The 18962-nt window shown below is 46.4% G+C and overlaps 2 protein-coding genes across 2 annotated transcripts in view; one reads left to right on the top strand and one right to left on the bottom strand.

Annotated features, from left to right (window-relative positions):
• Positions 1–6839, bottom strand: part of NDUFAF6 (NADH:ubiquinone oxidoreductase complex assembly factor 6) — a 74803-nt gene extending 67964 nt beyond the window's left edge. Inside the window, exon 1 of the mRNA XM_087825286.1 lies at positions 6820–6839. The gene's annotated coding sequence lies outside the window, so the exon portion shown is untranslated. The remainder of the gene's footprint in view (positions 1–6819) is intronic.
• An 857-nt stretch (positions 6840–7696) lies between these two features.
• Positions 7697–18613, top strand: CCNE2 (cyclin E2). The gene is made up of 11 exons (XM_087825595.1): positions 7697–8212; positions 8478–8588; positions 8668–8721; positions 9539–9690; positions 10634–10769; positions 12030–12176; positions 13604–13699; positions 14984–15118; positions 16835–16946; positions 17451–17608; positions 17937–18613. The coding sequence occupies exons 1-11, from the start codon at positions 7697–7699 to the stop codon at positions 18048–18050; spliced, it is 1731 nt and encodes a 576-aa protein (XP_087681721.1). The 3' UTR covers positions 18051–18613.
• The last annotated feature ends 349 nt before the right edge of the window (positions 18614–18962 follow it).

The following is an 18962-nucleotide window of genomic DNA, read 5'->3' as shown; positions in this document are numbered from 1 at the left end:
ATGTACAATTCCATATACCCATATGTATGTACAGGATCTATCACCTATCTATTTTATCTATTCTCTAGTATAGAACTAGTGAAACCAATCTATAGTGGGCGGAAAAAATCAACACAGTGGCTGCCTCCAGGAAGGTGGAGGTGGGGGTTACTAGGGAAAGAGAACTTTCTGGGAGTGACAGTAATGCTCTACAATTTGACAGGAGTTTGTGTCACACAGTATAACCATTAATAATGTATATTTAAGATGCATTTTTCATTGAAAGTAAATATTGAAGTCTCTTAAGGCTATGCATGCTAAAGTATTTAGGGGGAAGTGTACTAATATTTCAATGTTTTTGGAAATGCATCAAAAAATAAGATGGAATGATGGGTGGAAGAGGGGTGGGTTTATGGAAAGATCTGTGATAAAATAATCAGAACAAAATGTCGCTGGAATTTAGGTGGTGGCTATATGCATGTTCATTATAAGTCCTGTCTATTTCACTAAACATTTTAAGTTTTCATAGTAAAATGTAGGGGGGAAATTCTAACATTTGACCTGTCTAAAAGCCACTCCTCCATTCATCTTCCCTATCCCAGTAAGTGACCACCGTTCATCTAGTTGCTCACCTTTGGGTTGTCTCTGTCTCACACACCTAATCCATCAGCACATGCTTTCGGCTCTCCCCTCAACACACATCCGGAATGCGGCCACTCCTCATCAGCCCTCACTCCCATCCTGTTCCTGGCTAGCACCACCTTCCGGCTGGATCGGCTGCTCTCCTAACTGCTCTCCCCACAGCCCACACGATCGCCTAAAACGCTTCCTCCCACTGCCTCTCCCACTCTCTCCCGTTCCCTACCTCCCAGCCATCCTGACCTCTTTGTGGATCATTAAATATGCCAAGTGCTCTGGACTCACTGTTCCCTTGCCTGGAACGTTCCTCTTTACCTGCATGGCTCTTTCTCCCACTGCACAGTTATCTGCTCAGAAGTCACACCAGAGAGGTCCTCCCTGAACACCTACCTCATACAGAGCTTCCCATCCCATCCCCAGGCTGCTTTTATTTTTCCTCTTTCTTCTTATTACTATCTGACATACGTGTATTTGTTTTCCATGCTCCTCCCACTAGAATTAAGCTCTGAGGGGGCAGGAATTTTTGTTTGCTTCACTACTGTGCTCTGATGTGTGCTACATTACTAGGTGCAAAAATGTCACCTCCCGAGTCCTTCCCAGGCCCCTCCCTACCCACTACAGCTAAAGTAGCCCCCTCCATCATATTACCTGATTTTATCTTTTTAAAAAAATGTTTTTATTGATTTCAGAGAAAGGAAGGGAGAGAGAGAGAAACCAATAATGAGAGGCATTGATCGGCTGCCTCCTGCACGCCCCCTACTGGGGAATCGAGCCTGCAACCGGGGCATGTGCCCTGACTGGGAATCGAACCATGTCTGCCTGGTTCATGGGTCGATGCTCAACCACTGAGCCATGGCAGCGGGGCTACTGTATTTTATCTTTTCCATAGTGCCCAATGATAGTTATCCCCCAGTTAATAAGCACAGTGCCTGGCCCAGAGCGGGCTGATCTGCCACGTACCCTCCTGCCTGGTTCACCCTCTACCCAGAGCTTAGGGATTTCCAGAACTGCCGTTTGTCTGTTCTTCCTCCACACCGCGCAGTATCACGAACCCTGGGGGAGCTGGACCGACCGTGTCTGGGGTGTGCTCTAGCTCTCACACCCTAAGATGCCTGCCTTCCGAAGCCCCCACCTCTTGTGATGGTGGCCAAGAGCTGCTCTGGCAGAGCCAGGCACTAGAGTCCCAGAGGCCAGGAACTGCTCTCACTCTAGAGGGAAGCGCTCAGCTGCAACCCTGCTGAGCCCTCCAAGGTGCCAGCTGCAAAGCTCTTTCAAGGAAGTGTTCCCCCAATGAACACACCTGTGCAAAACCTCCGTTCAACCCACAAAGGAGACTGTGGTCAGCCAGGCCCCAGCCAGGCATCAGGGTCCCAGTGATAAATGAGACCCCCCCTCCCCGAAGCTCCCTGAAGCCTGGAAAGGGCAGTGGTAGAGGCCCGAATGGTGGACGGAGGGGAGCAGAGGAGGAGGAAGGATATAAAGGAGCCCTATCGCAGGGCAGGGCAGGCAGGACAGCCTTCTAGGGGAGGTGGTGTTTATCTGAGTGTTAATGGATATATGGGAGTTAGCTGGGGGGTGAATGAGAGGTGCAGGTGCAAAGGTTCAAGCGAGAAGGGCGGGTGTGCGGGAAACTGCATGCGGTTGGTCTTCCTGGGTGCAAGAGGCTTTGTGTGTTAGGGGGTTTGGCCTTTAACCCAAGGTGATCCACAGCAGGGCAGTGGCCCTTGGCAGCTCTGTGCTTTAAAAATTCTAGAGCTTTGGCAACACGTGTCAGGAAAACCAGTCAGGAGATTCCTGCAGTAACTGAAGAAAGATTGGAGTCCTGAACTAAGGCAGAGGGAAAAGGGGATTCACCTGGAAATAATATGGTAAAGGGAGGCAGCACAGCACGGGGGTGCCGGAGCCAGAGTCCACTATGGGTCTTGGGCAATTTATATTTGTGCCTCAGCTTCCTCATCTGTAAAGTGGGGATGACAGTAATAGCAATTGTTTCACAGTGTTGGTGGAGGGTTATAGGAGTTCATACAGCAGAAAAGCTTAAAGTAGAGCTTAGCACATCATCTTACTCAGGAAGTGCTAACTGTAATTATGGAGCTCAGAAAAAAGAAAGGCCCTGGCCAGTTTGGCTCAGTGGTTAGAGCATTGGCCCACGGACCAGACCGGAGGTGCGGGTTCAATCACTGCTCAGGTAGTGTGGGAGGGGCAACCAATCAATGGGTGTCTCACTTTGATGTTTCTCTCTGTCTCTCCCCCTCCCTTCCACTCTCTCTAAAAATCAATGGAATATATATCCTCGGGTGAGGACTTATACTCCAGTTTGGAAACCAGATCTGCAGTTCTCAAAGTGTGGACCTCTGGGGGTCCCAAAGACTCTTTCAGGGGGACCACAAGGTCAAAACTATTCTCACAATAAAATTTAGACATTTGTTTTTCTCACTGTGCTAATGTGGCTGTGATAAGGCAGATACAATGGTGGTTAAAATCATCAGTGCCCTAGCTTAAATCAAGGTGGTGGCTCCAAATTATACTAGTCAGTGTACCACCACTCACCATTACCAAAAAAAGCCAGTTTACCAGAAAATGTTTCTGATGAGGCAATAAAAGGAATAATCTAATGGGTGATCAATCCAGTATTAAAATTGGGCCTGGCCTGGCGTGGCTCAGCAGCTGAGCATCGACCTAGGATCCAGGATATCAGGGTTTGATTCCCCGTCAGGGCACATGCCCGGGTTTCAGGCTTGATCCCCAGTAGGAGGAGGCAGCCGATCAACGACGACTCTCTCATCATTGATGTTTCAACTCTCTCTCCCTTCCTCTCTCTGAAATCAATAAAGATATATTTAAAAAAAAAAAAAAAAGGGAAGAATTTCTTCTATGATATATTTCGGCTAGGCTGGATAAAAATCTCCCGTGCAGAATTCCAAATAAATCATGTAGCTATTTCACCCTGGAGGAGAAGCATAACCCCCCCTCCTGGGGTGTGGGCTGCACAGTGACTTCTTTCCAGAGAGCACAGTATGGAAAGAGGAGGGAACAACTTTTCCAACGGAAACCTGGCAAACACCACCAGGTGCTCAAGGTCAACATCAACAGCCATAAACCATGTTGACAGTATGTAACCTTGATATGAAGTGATGAAAATGGCACTTTACCTCTGCAATCGTCTTCCTCCAAACCCACAGCCTCACAGTACAACCATGAGAAAAACATTAGACACATTCCAGTAGAACGGCATCCTACAACATACTTGACCAGCACTCCTCAAAACTGTCAGGGACATAAGCAACCAGGGAAGTCTGAGAACTGCCACAGCCAAGAGGAACCTGAAGGAAACATAACTTCTAAGGGTGATGTCTGGATCGTGTAGCAGTAAAAAGACATGAGGGTAGCCTGGCCAGAATGGGTCAGTGGTTGACCTGTGGTCACGGTTCCATTCCCAGTCAGGTAACATGCCCAGGTTGCCCGGTGGATCCCCAGTAGGGGGCATGCAGGAGGCAGCCAATCAATGACTCTCAAGACTGATGTTTCTCCTCTCCTTTCCTCTCCCTGAAACCAATAAAAACATGTATTTTTAAAAAAGACACAGGGTAAAACTAAGGAAATCTGAATAAAGTATGGACTTTGTTTAATGACGCATCGACATTGGCTCACATGGTAATGTAGCACATCAATGTAAGATGTCAACAACCGGGGAAATGGAAGTGGCAGGGTGGGTGGAGGAGTATATGGAAGCTCTGTTCTACATGCTCAATTTTTCTGTAAATCTAAAACTTTTCTAAAAAATAGTTTATTAATTAAAAAAAACCTGATATTAATTGGAAACAATTCTACCATTCATCCTTCTAACCAGAGAGAATGAAGTTTCATAGTGGGATAGACAATGCATCATTCAATTCACGTCCTACTACGTGTACCTCTGAGCTGCTGGGTCCTGGCTACAAAAAGATGAACACAATGAGATTCAAGGCCTACTTAGAAATAAAAGACATTTTAATGGGTAATTCTTGTCCTGTGAGGTGAGCATAAGTGCAGAGGAAGGGGTCTGGGAAGGCTTCATCAAGGAGGTAAAAAATGCACAGAAGCAAGAAATAAGTGGCTTGGTCCTAATTTTTAAAAAAGTGGTGCCCCTAAGAATGATCTGGAGTTTTCCCCCCTTTTATTCTGAAAATGAAAGCACTGTAAAGGCCAATAGTTTATTCACCATGGTGTTTTGACTTTGCATGTGCAGTGGGGGAAAATATAGTTTAGAAAAATCCCAAAATTTCTAAAATTATTACAAGTATACAGGAATTTCAAAGTGAATTTTTAAAACTGGGATGAGTGGGAAAAGGAGCTAAAAATGAACATATAAAAATATGAAACAAAGATAACATTGAAAGATGATGCCTAAAATAGATACCCCAAAGGATCACTACATGAATAAAATTCTGAGAAACAGCAGTTTTATAGCTCAGCTTTCTGTTCTACTCAGGACCCTTCAAATTACTACTTCATTTCTATGGGTGTAAATTAGGAACAGGCAGGACAAGAGCGCCAAGAGGTAGCACCGAGCATCTTGCACAAGAGTGTCTCTATATACACGATCTATATACACGATCAAGTGTAAACTTTAAAAGAACCCTTGAAATGAGTGTATTGTTTCAACTTTTCCAGAGGAAACCCAAGCTTGGAGAAATCCGGTCACCTGCAGCAGGGCAGGGCTGTAAGTGCAGTGACAGGTGAAGCCCACGCTCTGTTTAGTCTCCCTTGACCACGGACCAGGTACGTGTACTAGGGCGGAAGGCAGCCTGTTGGGGTGCTTCTAATTTCTCCTTTACTATAGTTGCATCCTCTCCACCTCACAGTCAAGGGCACTGGCCAAAGTACACTTCTACTCCGCGTCCCGTTTTCAAGTAATTGCCCAGTTGGCCCAGTGCTGAGCACACAGGACTCCAAGGTTGATCCTACAAATGTCAGTGACATCCGTGGTGGTCAGGCATATTCTGATGATCCAGCTCACTCATTCCGGTCACCAGTTCTGCTCAGGCTCGGGTGAAGACCCCCTTTGCTTACATCAGGCTGTTAGATCTCTAGGCCTCACCCCCAACAGCGTACTGAGGTGACTGGAAGAGGGAGGCAGCTCCTCCCCTAACGAGAGCGCCACCGCAGGCGTGGCAAATGGTACGAAGTTTCTGGGTCCCTCTTGATTCTGTCACCTTGGGCAAGACTCTTCCTATTTCCTCATGCGTACATTTGGGGCAAATACAATCCCTTTCAGGCGTCACGACGCTCTAGCAAGGCACGAACGTAAAAGTGGGGAAGGGGAAAGGGCTCTGCTGGCCCGAAAGCCCAAGGGCACCCATTGCTTGTAGGCTCGGAGGCCCGCACGGACCCCGCGGCACAAAAGGAGCGGGGAGGGGACCCGGGTGGGTCCGGCCGCCGCCTCCTGGTGCATCTCGGGAAGGGCTCCGCCTGGGCCCGGCCCCGGCCCCGGCCCCGGCCCCGCGGCGGCCTCCCCGGCGTCTCCCGCGCTCACTCGCCGCCAGGGCGGAGACGACCCCGCGGGCCCGCGCCCGGCCGCAGCTGCCGGGGCTCTCGGGGCCCTCGCTCAGCTCTGCACCCCAGGGGGCTTTGTTCCCGTGGGCAGCCCCTGCCCCACCCACGCCGCCGCAGAACCTGCTCTCGAACTATCCTCCGCACGACCTCCTTGGAGACGTCCCGTCTAGGGGCGCGCTGGGGCGGGGGCGGTAACAGAGGCCCCGAGGGGACCCGAAGTTTAGATTTGGGGGCAAAGAGAAGGAAATGCGCCGAACCCGCCTCCTCCCATTAGGGCTCAGAGGCGGGCCGCTGCCTCCCGCGCTGGCGGCTCGCGCGGGCTCCGCAGGGCGCGCTGGCGGGACGGGGCGGGGCGGGCGCGGCGGGCGGGCCCGGGGCCTGCACGTGGTGGGCCGGCTCTCCCCGCCCGCCCCGTCCGGCCCGGGAGGGGCACGGCGCTCGTGGGGTAGGACAATGCCACCGCGGCCCCGCTCGGGAGGGCGTCTGACCCTGGGGGCCCGGGGACTGCAGGCTGGAAGGAGAGGGCGGGCGGGCGCGAACGCTTCCTGCGCGGGGACGACAGCGTGGGAAGCGGCCGAGCAGGCGCCGGCGGCGGGTGCAGAGACCCACGGCGGGGGGCAGCCGGTCGGCTGAGCGGGCAGCGGGGGGAACAGGGCTGGTCCGTACCTCGGTCCGCCGGCTGGAGCAGAGGGCGAGCGAGGCGGGCATCCCCGGGCGCGGCGTCCCGGGTGGCATCGGCGGCCGCTGGCGGGCTCCCGGCGGGGCGCGCGGCGCGGGGACCCGGACGCACGCGGCGGGCCGCGCCGGCTGTGTTTACATTCCGCAGCCGCTCCACGTTGCGCCGCCGTCCTCGCCTCCCATTGGCCGGCTGGCGGGCCCGCGCCGCGCTCCTCCCGCAGGGGCGGGCCGCCCGCTCCCCGCGCGGGGACGACCCGGGCTCCTCCGGCCTCGGCGGGACGGCCTCCGCCCCGCCGCCCTGGGCCCGCCGGAGCCGCTGCCACTCGGTCCACGTCGCCCCGAGCCTGACGCCCGCCGCGCCCGGACGGAGGGCGAGAGGGAGCCGGCGCCCACCGGAGGGCGGCGCGGAAGCCGAGCGGCGGGGCGCGGGCTCGCGGAGGAGGAGCCTCTGACCCTCGCTCCCGCCGGCGGCCCCCGGGCAGGTGAAGGCCGCGCAGGTGCCGCAGCCCCAGGCCCGGAGACGTCCCGCGCCCGCCGGGGTGGCGGGCGCGGCGAGGCGAGCGCGCGGGCCTGCGGGGAGCGGCGCGGGCGCGCGGGGCGGGAGGCGGGGCGCGGGCGGAGGTGTCAGCCGCGGCGCATGCGCGCGGGCGGGCCCGCCCGGCCTATATATGGGGTTGGCGCCGGCGCCAGCTGAGCCGAGCGGTGGCGGGTCCGGCGGTGAGGAAGCGCGTGTGCGCGCCCTGAGGAGCGGGATGCGGGCGGGATGCGGGGGGAAGGAAGCGCCCCCGGGCCGGGCCGCGCTGCGCCGCGGGCGGGAGCCCGAGGGAGGGGGAGCGGGAGGGCTGCGAGGCGGGCGGCGGCGGCGATGGGTCCCCGCGCTCCGTTCCTGTCAGGACCTGAGGCGGGGTCGGGGCGCCCCGGGGCGAGGGCTGCCCCAGGTGCCAGCCCGGGGAACCCCCCTCCCGCGGGCCTCTCCGTGCCTCCCGCGGGCGGGCGCTGTCCCCGGGGAGGCCGGGTGTCCGGGGCCTCTTCGCGGGGGAAAGCTCCGCGGCAGCGGTTTCCCCGCCTGGAACTGAACCCCCTTCCTCCCGCTGCCGCCCCGCCGGGGGCCGGTCCCGGTGCCGCGGCGAGGAGCAGGCCCGGCGGCGCTGGGGGAGCGCGGCTGGCGGGCGTGACAGGCCTCGGCTTCCCGCCGCCTCCAAATTGGCGCGGAACCGGCTCCGCCGCCGCCTCGCCCGCAGCCCCTCTCCCCGCGGCGCGCCCGGGCGGCGGCAGTGAGGGGCCGTCGGAGCCCGGCTCGCGGAGCAGGGGAGGGGTGCAGGGTGCAGACGGGGCCCGATTGGGGAGCCTCTTGCGCTTTCGGGGTGCCAGGGTGCGCTTTGTGAGCTTCTGGAGACGCGCCCCGGCTGTACCAAGTTGAGGAAGCGCGGGCGGTGCCGGCGTCGACTCCGCGCGGGAACTCGGGGCGCGGGCGGCTCGGGGCAGCGCCCGGGGCCCCGAGCAGCCGCGCGCGGTGCCTGACCCGCTGTCTCTCCCCTGCAGACGCCTCCGCGCCCGAGGATGTCCCGACGCAGGTAACACTCCCCTCGAGGTGCCCCGGGGCCGCTGCTGCCCGGGCGCAGCCTTTCTAACCAAACGTTCTCCCCCACACCCGCCGCAGCAGCCGTTTGCGAGCGAAGCAGCAGCCCCGGCCCGGCGCGGCCGACGCCCCGCGGGACGCGCCGGCGGCCCTGGCCAAGAGGAGGAGGACCGCCCCGGTGAGCGGGGGCGCGGGGGCAGGGCAGGGGGCGCCGCTCCCGGGGGCTGGGTGTAACCGTGGCCCCTTCTGTCGGTCAGGACGTCAAGAGAAGGAAGGAGGCGGCCACGAGGAAGCAGCAGTACGAGATCCGGGTAATGCGGCGCCGCGCGGGAGGCGGGGGCGCGCCTTGCGGGAGGTCCTGACACCCCCCGAGCCGCCGCCAGGGGCCAGCAGCGAGGCGCCCCTCCTGAGGGCGGCTCGTGGGTGCTGCGCCGGGAGGGCTGCGGGGCACGTTTCCCGAGGCGGCTGGTTCCCTCTGCGCGCCCGGTGGCCGGGCGGGCTCTTTGTTCCCCACTGCGGTGCGGGGTCCCGGCCGCTCCGGGGCATAAACGGGTGGGAGGTCGCGGGGACGGCACCCAGCCCGTGGCCACCTAGTTCCTCCTGTGCTGTGAAGAACACCCTCTAGACACCGTGGCTCCCTTTGAAGCCAGCATTGACTGGGGAGACGTGTCCTTTAGTGTTTAAGTAACTGATTCCACTTGCTTCCGTTTTTATCAGGGCGGGATTAACTGGGGGAGGGGGAGGCTTTTTATAAAACAAGGTGCCCTTTCCACGACTGATAAACAGGGAGGGGAGCTTCAGTTTTCTAATTCTGAAAGTTACTGGTATCGACTACAGATGCATTGTTATTCCTCCCTGCCCCCAATACCTACTTTCCACAATTGCATTTTGTCTAAAACATCCTACCAGTTACTCTTTATGAAGATTGATATGAGCTATATGACTTTATAAAATACAAATACAAATGCCCCCTTGTTAAACTACATTGTCAGCATGTTAGCTAATGATGGTGTTTGGGGAAAACTATAGACTGTTTAGAAATATTAGCTTCCATTTATGAAAGATTCCCAGATAAAAGCTGGTCTCCTGTTGCACGAATAGATATTTTTATTTTCTCTTAAATGACAGAATTGCTGGCCACCTGTATTATCTGGGGGGATCAGCCCTTGCATCATCATTGAAACACCCCACAAAGAGATAGGAACAAGCGACTTCTCCAGATTTACAAATTACAGATTTAAAAACCTTTTTATTAATCCTTCACCTCTGCCTGATTTAAGGTAAGAAAAATTTCAGTAACTTAATATCAGATCGAAATTGTACTGATTTCATAGATGGCACTACTTTATTTTTTGCCTTCATTATAAGATAAACTTGTAAAAATGCTTTTTTTTTTTTTACTGATATTTAAGCATATATAATCTGACTAGTGTTATTTGCAAATGATAGGGGACTTTAAAACATTGATTCTATGAAGTTATTTTCATTTGCTTGCTGAGCACTGTAGCCTTATCAGAAGAACTGAATCACCTTTTCAATGGCATTTAAATAAGTTATCTAAATGGTTAAGATGGAAGCATTTTAACAGGTACAGCATTATCATTTGGCATACCCATCCCATTTACTTCTTTCCAAGCTTAGTAAGGTCTATACTTTTTTCTAGTTAATGAATAGGACTAGGAAGTAAAGCTTATACAAAACATCTAGTGTAGTAACTTATATTTGGCTTTAATAAGCAAATTAATGGACTCAGACATTTAAACTTACCAATCCTCCTCTTCCCCCCTACTCTGTCCGACGTTATCTCCACTGTAGGTGACTCTACTATTGGTAACCTATTTGGAGGTGATTGAGACTTATCTCTACTGGGATCATGTGCTTTATTTACTTTAGTGTTGCTCTTGAGAAAACATGGTTATCTTAAACAGGAATCTTATACATTATAAATAAATGGGGACAAAAAGCACTTGAAATCTTTCAAATGAGATTATCATAATCCAAGTTTTTACTGTATAATTTCAGGCTTTTGTTTTTTCATGCTAAAGAAGCAGTCTCTAGAAGTTAAGGTAGTAGTTTTGTCCTAACTTACTTTAAGAGCTTCTCCCAAGTTCTGATTGAAAGTTGGATTTCAGTGTCTTAAAGTTGAGTTTTTTCCTATGTAAAACAGAGAGCTTGTACATTACGTAGACCACAAAATTATTTCTTGTTACCCTCTTTCCATAGCTGGGGATGTTCAAACGATGTTTGGCTAAACATGTTAAAGAAAGAGTCCCGATATGTTCATGACAAACATTTTGAAGTTTTGCATTCTGACTTGGAACCACAGATGCGTTCGATACTTCTAGACTGGCTTTTAGAGGTATGTCCCAACAATGCAGATTTCCCGTCTCTGTGTGGTGGAAGATGCTTAGACATAAATGTGCTTTTCATGTGCCCTCATGGTATATATCATCCATTGTCAGCAGCCATCTTTTCGGAGGGGGGGTTTACTTACTGTAGTTGATGGTACCAAAATGGAAAATGACCGTCTATAAGAGAAAAACCATGAGGACACAGACACTACATCTCACACATCCCAACCCCAATTCAGAATTCTTGGTGCTGGGGTATTGCTGTGTACCAGACATGGTTCTAGTGCTGCGACTACTCAAAATGAGTAGAATATATAGTTGACAAGGTTTTGAATTATGTGCAAAGTGAAAGAACCAGGACTAGGCTTCATTTCCTTCAAAAGTCCTTTTCTGTATCACCAAAACCAAATTATTGTTTGTAATCCTGATTTCTATGTCCTAAATAATAAGGGGGCTTTGAATATCCAGAGGCCCTGGCCCTCTAGGCTCCATGTAGCTTCCCTTTATTACATACCTCTGTTCCTTTCAGAAACACGCTGTACCATTAGTCTGAAGGAGTGATCCTGAAGTCCCTACAGATGTGTTCCAGACTTTCTTGCTTAAGCCCGTTCCCTGTTATTGAGGAAGTGATTACTTACATTGCAGAAAGACAAACTGATTTTTGTTCTGTAGTTTCCCTGTCTCTAAGGTAGACAGAAATGGTAGATTCTAAGAGAGAGAAACTATAGAGCCTTTTTGGTGGAGTAACACACAGGAGAGTAGATCTGCCAGGAGCTATTCAGAAAAGTCTTCGAGACTATAAAGTGTTCTTTTGAGTCAGGTCATCTTAATTCCTTATTCTGACTAGAAAGGAAGATGGTATTTCAATCATGTGGTTATAAGAAGGTAGTGGGGTTTTGATTTTTTCTAAGTGTCCAGTGATCATGGAAGCAATTTAAGCACAATTATGTTTATTTTACTTTATTTTCCTATTTATGTTAATTTTTATCTAGTGGCTGTCAAATTTATTCCTATTTTCCCTTAAATATATGATTATATATGCAAAACATTAAGTCCATGTGAAAAAAACTGTAAAATAAGAGTGAGGAAGTATTAGATTCATCCTACTAGCTTATCCTGTTAGTGCATCCTATTATGTTTTCCCCCAGTCTTAACTTTGGTATCCTAAAAAGCAAAGTTGGGTTTATAAAAGTATTGTAAAGTCTACTATGCTAAGGTTTAATTTGGAGAAATTCATGGAATATTTAAATCTTGGGGTTCTTGTCTAGGTATGTGAAGTATACACACTCCACAGGGAAACATTTTACCTTGCGCAAGACTTTTTTGATAGATTTATGTTGACACAAAAGGATATAAATAAAAATATGCTTCAACTCATTGGAATTACCTCACTCTTCATTGCTTCCAAACTTGAGGTAAGTGCTCAAAGTTTATCCAGAGACATATTTACCCACCCAGTTTTTAAAATCAACACATTAATTCCAGAAATTCTACTATTTTGATACTAACTCCTTAGGAAAGATGAGTGGTTTTTTCCATTACACTTTCTGAACATTATGATTTGGATACAAGAATAAATATTATAGTTCCCTTTTAGAATCTAAGCCTGTATTATAAGTCTCTGGTTTAAATTCTGGAATTAGTATCTAGGTCAAATGTTCCATGGCTCATTCTGTCCAACAGAATATACTGATGCTGTCCCTGTATACATAATTATGGTGCTTGGAGTCAATAGAATGGTCCTTGAAAACTGATTAACCAATCAAATGAAATAAATGCTTTTTTGAGTTAGAATAATGATCTATATCCAGCCTAATACCATTTAAAAAATATTTCTTTTAGAGAAGAAGGGAAAGGGATAGAAACATTGATCCGCTGCCTCCGCCTTCCCCCTGCTGGGGAATCAAGCAGCAACATGGGCGTGTGCCCTGACAGAGAAATGAACCTGTGACCTCTTGGTTCATGGGTCAGCGCTCAACCACTGAGCAACACTGGCTGGGCCAGCCTAGTATTTTTGTATCTGACAGTTGTGCCAGGATAGAAGGCAACTCCTTTCCTTCTTGAGATTTTCCTTCACACAATCTCAATATACTTAATGCATTATGAATATCATTAGTACCTTCCTCTGAAATTTCTAAAGCCTGCATGTGGAGGGTAGGAGGACTGAATCATGCATTGACTTCCTTAAATATATTATTTTTCTTCCAAATTTACCTTTTGAGCTTTAAGATCCCCAAATTCTGCCAAATTTGGTGAATAAGTTTGTATGCAGTCTATTCTTACCTAAAACCATGCTCTCGCTCTCTCTTGACCAAAATCTTGGTCCTTAGCCTGTTCTCATCTGTGGCAGGCATCTCTTCTGCTCCTTTGATCACCCTAGTTCTTCTTGGGACTGTTAAAGCAGACCCATCATCAGCCAAACTGCACAGAAGTATTTTGTGATAAACTGTACTTTTGTATTAACATAAAGGAAAATTTTTCAGTTTCTAGAACTTACTGGTTGAGTGTTTTGTTTTGTTCTGACCAACATGTTAGGCAATCTTAAAACAAGACTGGCTTTTAACTGAAATGACTGGTTAAAATACTGATGTTGATTATAGCTACAACTCAAGATCAATTCTATGGAAGTAAGTCTCAGTCAATATAATAGGCCAATTTAGACCGAGATATGAAAAATACCTTTAAATGTAAGTTTGCTTTGGCTATTGTAGAATTATTTTACTAAGATTTCACTTTGTGAAGCTGTCCTTAAAAATGAAGTCTGTAGGTGGTTTGTATATAATTCTTTTGTTCATCTCAGTCTCAATTGTGTATAATACTGATTTAAATATCCATTTTAAAGGAAATCTACGCTCCTAAGATCCAAGAGTTTGCCTATGTCACGGATGGTGCTTGCAGTGAAGAGGACATCTTAAAGATGGAACTCATCATATTAAAGGTAATAAATAATAATTGTATCTTTACTATTCTAGTTGCAATTTAATAGCAGTAATTATTACTGAATCTCAAAGACTACAATGTAAGAAATCAAAACTGAGGTTTTTAGTATTAGGATTGTTCTAAGAGACTAATGCAAAATGTTGACAGTGTTATGGATAGAAGAGGAATTTACTTAACCTATAAACTCTTATTTGTATCTTTCAAGTTTCTATATTGCGAATATACTACTTTAATTTAAAAGTGGTTAAGGACAACACTTTCAAAACATATAGGTAGGTAGTAGTTAGCATATAATGTACATATAAATGAATTCCAATGATTCTCAGATCTTAGTCATTTTCCCTATCTTCCAGCAGACAGAGAATGAGAATGATTTCACTGGCTTTTTTCTGTATGCAGAGAAAGGGCTATTAATAGAAAAGTGGAGGAGAGACATAAAAGTCTTTAATCAGGCCTTCAATGAGAGATTAAAGAGTGAATGTAAGCTACTAGAAAGTATGTTATTAAATTTGGACTTCATGGTTTATTAATAGAACATACAAGAAAACCCAATCAATATGACTTTCATTTATAAATTATCTATAAACTACATTATAATATACATTATAAATGTATAGAGTTATATTTACAAACTGTAAACATGCAGATAGCTCTGTTAGAATGGTATCTTGTTGGCATGTTGATATTATTCTAATAAAATTATCCAGGTTCAGCCCTGTAGTACAGGAGGGTGTCCAAGGAGATGGCATTCTCTGGGCAGTTCTACGGGCGTTAAGACCCTCTGTTCTCTACTAATTATTTTGGACTTCTTATAAATGGTAAAGTCCCAGGGCTTCATGGAGGGAAAGATGTCATTGGAGATTACAGAAATAAAGAAAAAGTCTAGGATCAGTTCTTATACGATCTGAATGGAATTAGTTGTGGAGTCACTGAATACAATTAAAAGAGTAGTTTTAATGAAGAGAACAGATTTGGAAGACCATGGGCTGCAGGAAACAAAAAAAGTAGTAATGAGTAACAGGCTGAATGAACTTTGTAAATAAAGACAACTAGAGAATAAGGGATCTATGTCAATAATAGCGTAAAAAACAAGCAACTTTAGATTGTGAGGTACCTATAAATATATTGAATAAAAAGAAAAGGGGTCAGAATAAAAAAACTCCTAGGAAGAAACAAGACTAAAAGCAGAAAGTTTCTTAAATGACTAGTTAAGAAAGTAGCTATATAGTGTGGTGTCTGTGTACCTACATGTATTAAGAGGCATCTTAATTTCATTTAACAGGCTTTAAAATGGGAACTTTGTCCTGTAACAATCATCTCCTGGCTAAATCTCTTCCTCCAAGTTGATGCTCTTAAAGATGCTCCTAAAGTTCTTCTACCTCAGTATTCTCAGGAAAAGTTCATCCAGATAGCTCAGGTATTGGCATCATTATTAACTACAGGTTCTGTTTAGTATTGGCTTTTTTAAATTGATTGATTTGAGAGAAACATTGATATGTTGTTCCACCCATCCATGCTTTCCCTGGTTGCCTCCTGCACATGCCCCAACCAGGATCGAACCCACAACCCTGGAACATTGGGACGACACACCAACCGAGCCACTCTTTAAAAACCAGGGCCTTAAAATAAATACTTCTTTTTGATATAAAATGGGGAAAGATTTTTAAGCCAGTTCTCTCCAGGCTTTATAATGGTATGAAATTATTCTATATGATTATCTTACTCTTATATTTGAATACACCGGGTACCTATTTTACATTTTAGAATGAAAATCACCTTAGTTATTTATATTTTTAAAAAATTTAAGTTCAAACTAAAGGTTCCTAGGCCAGCATATAAGAGATGGTCTAAGAAAGTAAAAGTGGGTATAGTTCTTTCCTGTCTGCTTCTCATAGTATCTTAAGGCTGCTCTGCCTATATACGTGAAGAAAGATCTACATTCTTATTCTATGTAGGATATGAAAATCTAGCAAATGCACTGTGAACACTAAAACTGGATAACCAGTAAATATATTGGAATTGGTTCGTTTTGTAAAACTTTTAAATAAAGGCTTAATATTTTGACAGAATTCCCAGCATCCCAGGTTATCGTAAGCGGCATATACGCCCTTTTGATAGAGGGCAGAGTTTTGGTAAGCTGATAAACAATATAGAAACCATTTGTAGAGGCATATAATTAACTTCCAGTTTTTCTCATTTTTTCTACCTGCTGGGTCAGTGGAGCAAGCATAATCTAAATTTTATTCCCCTGGACCGGTGTCACCTCAGGCCTCTGAAATGTAGCCCTTACATCTTTTATTGATTGGATTATACTGCCCCTTAAAGAATCTCACTATTTAGAAACATGTTTTCTTGTGTATCTGCTTCACCACAGTCTAACAGATGGTTCTTAAATTTTTTTTTCTTTAATATAGCTTTATTGATTTCAGAGAGTAAAGGAGAGGGAGAGAGAGAGAGAGAAAAACGTCAATGATGAGAGTCATTGATCAAGCCCGCAAACCGGGCATGTGCCCTGACCGGGAATCGAACCCCAATTGCCTGGATCCTAGGTCGACGCTCAATCACTGAGCCACGCCCGGCCGGGCTTAAATGTAACTTCCTCGATTTAAAATCTTCTAGTAGTTTCAGTGATCAGAACTCTGAAAGTTCTGGCCTCTTAAAGACCCTTTATCATCTAATCTGGGTTATGCCTCTGCAGCTACCCCCACCCCTTTTCTTAAAAAAGGAATAAAGTTACTCCTTACTTAATTCAGACCACTATCGTAAAAAATGTTGAGTTCCAAGGGAAAGTACTACTTTATCTTTGCAAACGCTGTTTTCTACACCTAAACACTACCTCCCAACCTTCCCGGCTACCTTGGAAGTCCTCCCTCTTCCCCACTCCGGTTGAGGTGTCCTTCCGACTCATACCCGTCACACTGCAACAGTCCTGTTTGTTCACCTTCTGACCTACAGTCCCAAGGCTCCACTTCCATCAGGGCGGTGGCTTATCTACCTTTGGAACCCTCTAGTTTGAGCAGTTCTTGGCATGTGGTCCATATCACAAACACTCCAGAACGTTAGCAGACTGGTATTTACTAGCGACATGTAGTACCTTTCCTTCTCCTAAATACTTGTCATTTTGCTTGTCAAGCTCTTAGATCTGTGTATTCTAGCCACTGACTCGTTAGAGTTCCAGTACAGAGTCCTGGCGGCCGCTGCCTTGTGCCATTTTACCTCTGTTGAAGTTGTTAAGAAAGCCTCAGGTAAGGCACTATTTTACCTTCTGATCTGTTCACAACTTTTAAAAAGACTATTAATTTATGAACTTGAGCATGCTGCTAAACAGGAATTTAGAATTTTTATGGAAAACATTTAGCAGTGTAGTGATTACCTTACCTTCCTTTCTGCTAGTTCTCTAATCTGCAATGTGTATCCATCAACAAAAAATAAGGTCAAATGGAATTAAATCCATTTGAAGTTAATCAACATGATTATAGTTCTGCTTTAAGAGTTCTTTGGGTTTGACAACTTTAATTTCACTTGTAGAAGGTACTGGTTAAGAAGCTCTAAGTCTTTTTTCCCCCTCAGTCACATTATATAGTTTGCGAGTCATAATCTGTTTTGACTTGCTAAAACTTGTTTTTTGGTTCTTTTTAAAATGAGTTTTAAAATAGCTATTCTTAAATTTGGAAGGAACAAATTCATCAGGCATATGTTAGGTATTTTCTGATGTAACCTTTACATGTTGCTAACTTTTCTCTGCCTAGGTTTGGAATGGGACAGCATTTCTGAATGTGTAGATTGGATGGTGCCTTTTGTCAGTGTAGTAAAAAGTTCTAGTCCAGTGAAGCTGAAGATGTTTAAGAAGATTCCTATGGAAGACAGACACAATATCCAGACACATACAAATTACCTGACTATGTTGGTATGTTCCTTGTGGAGTTTTTGGGTCTACTAGTAAGTCACTGAAATGGATAGTAGGATGCTACAGAGTAAGGGGATAGAAAGTTCTAATGGGCATAATGATTTCAGAATGTAGAAAAGTTAGTAACTCTGAAGTCAAAGCAAGATTTGTGAAGTTTTTTAAGGTTAATGCCAATAGTCTAGGTTGAGTTTTAAAAAATACCTCTAGAATGTGACAACCATTATACTAGGCCTAAGTAGCCTCAAGTTAGTATCCAAAAGTCTGGTTTATTTACTGTCAACGCGTTAACTCTTAGCTGTTAATCTCTGCATGATTTCTTCACGTGTAGGATGAAGTCAATTACGTAAACGCCTTCAGGAAGGGGGGACAGCTGTCACCAGTGTGCAACGGAGGCATCATGACACCACCAAAGAGCACTGAAAAACCACCAGGAAAACACTAAAGACGTTAACTAAGCAGACAAGTGCTGAGTTTTGGGTAGAATTTCATTGAAATGAACTACTAAAGTTTTACAGGAAAATAATTGCTATGACTGTCCTAGCCAATTCAGAAGTTTCAATGCCATTCTTTGATTTTAAAAAAACACTTAAAATTGGCACTAAGAAATTTATTTCATTCCTATGTCAGCTGTTTGAAGAAACAGCCGGACTTGTTTACAAGGATGAATTCATTCCCCAGGTGACTGGATAGAAGGCAGCCACGATTTATCCATGTTTGGACCCAGTGTTACCATGTTGATCTTGATGAAATTTTATCATTAGTCTCAAGACTAGATAAGTGCTACCTTAAAGGGTACAGTAAGGGATACAGTCCTTGGAATCTAGTTCTTAGATTCTAAAAATTCATATACTATTGCTTAGTGCAATTTGGTTCTTGAAAATGAAATTTAAACTTGTTTACAAAGGTTTCATTTTGTAATAAGGTGACTAATTTATCTACAGCTGCTGTAGCAAGCTGTTATAAAACTTGAATATTTACAAATGGTGAACTTTAAAATTTTTAACTAGTTTGCGTTTCCATACATAACACTTTTAACCAGTAAGGCTTAGAAAAAGATGGTGTTTAAAACTGTGCTCTAAACAGTGAGAATACCAAAGAAAATTCTAAACAACATAAAGCTGTGGCTCCTACTTGGGGCTTTGCCATACAGGTTGCTTTATATTTGAAAAAACTTAAGTACCCTTTAAAACTATTTATATGAGAAAGTCACTTTATTACTCTAAGGTATCCCTAAGGACTTTTCTTTTTAATTAGTGTGACTAAGGCTTTATTTATGTTAGAAAACTGTCAAGGTCCTTTTTAAATTCCTACATGAGTTAAGGACAGTGTCAAGTGGAAGCTTAGCACCTGACCT

This window comes from Miniopterus natalensis, chromosome 16, assembly GCF_054644295.1.
Source record: "Miniopterus natalensis isolate mMinNat1 chromosome 16, mMinNat1.hap1, whole genome shotgun sequence".
In the NCBI taxonomy this organism is placed as follows: domain Eukaryota; kingdom Metazoa; phylum Chordata; class Mammalia; order Chiroptera; family Miniopteridae; genus Miniopterus; species Miniopterus natalensis.
This window is presented reverse-complemented; position numbering and strand designations above follow the sequence as displayed.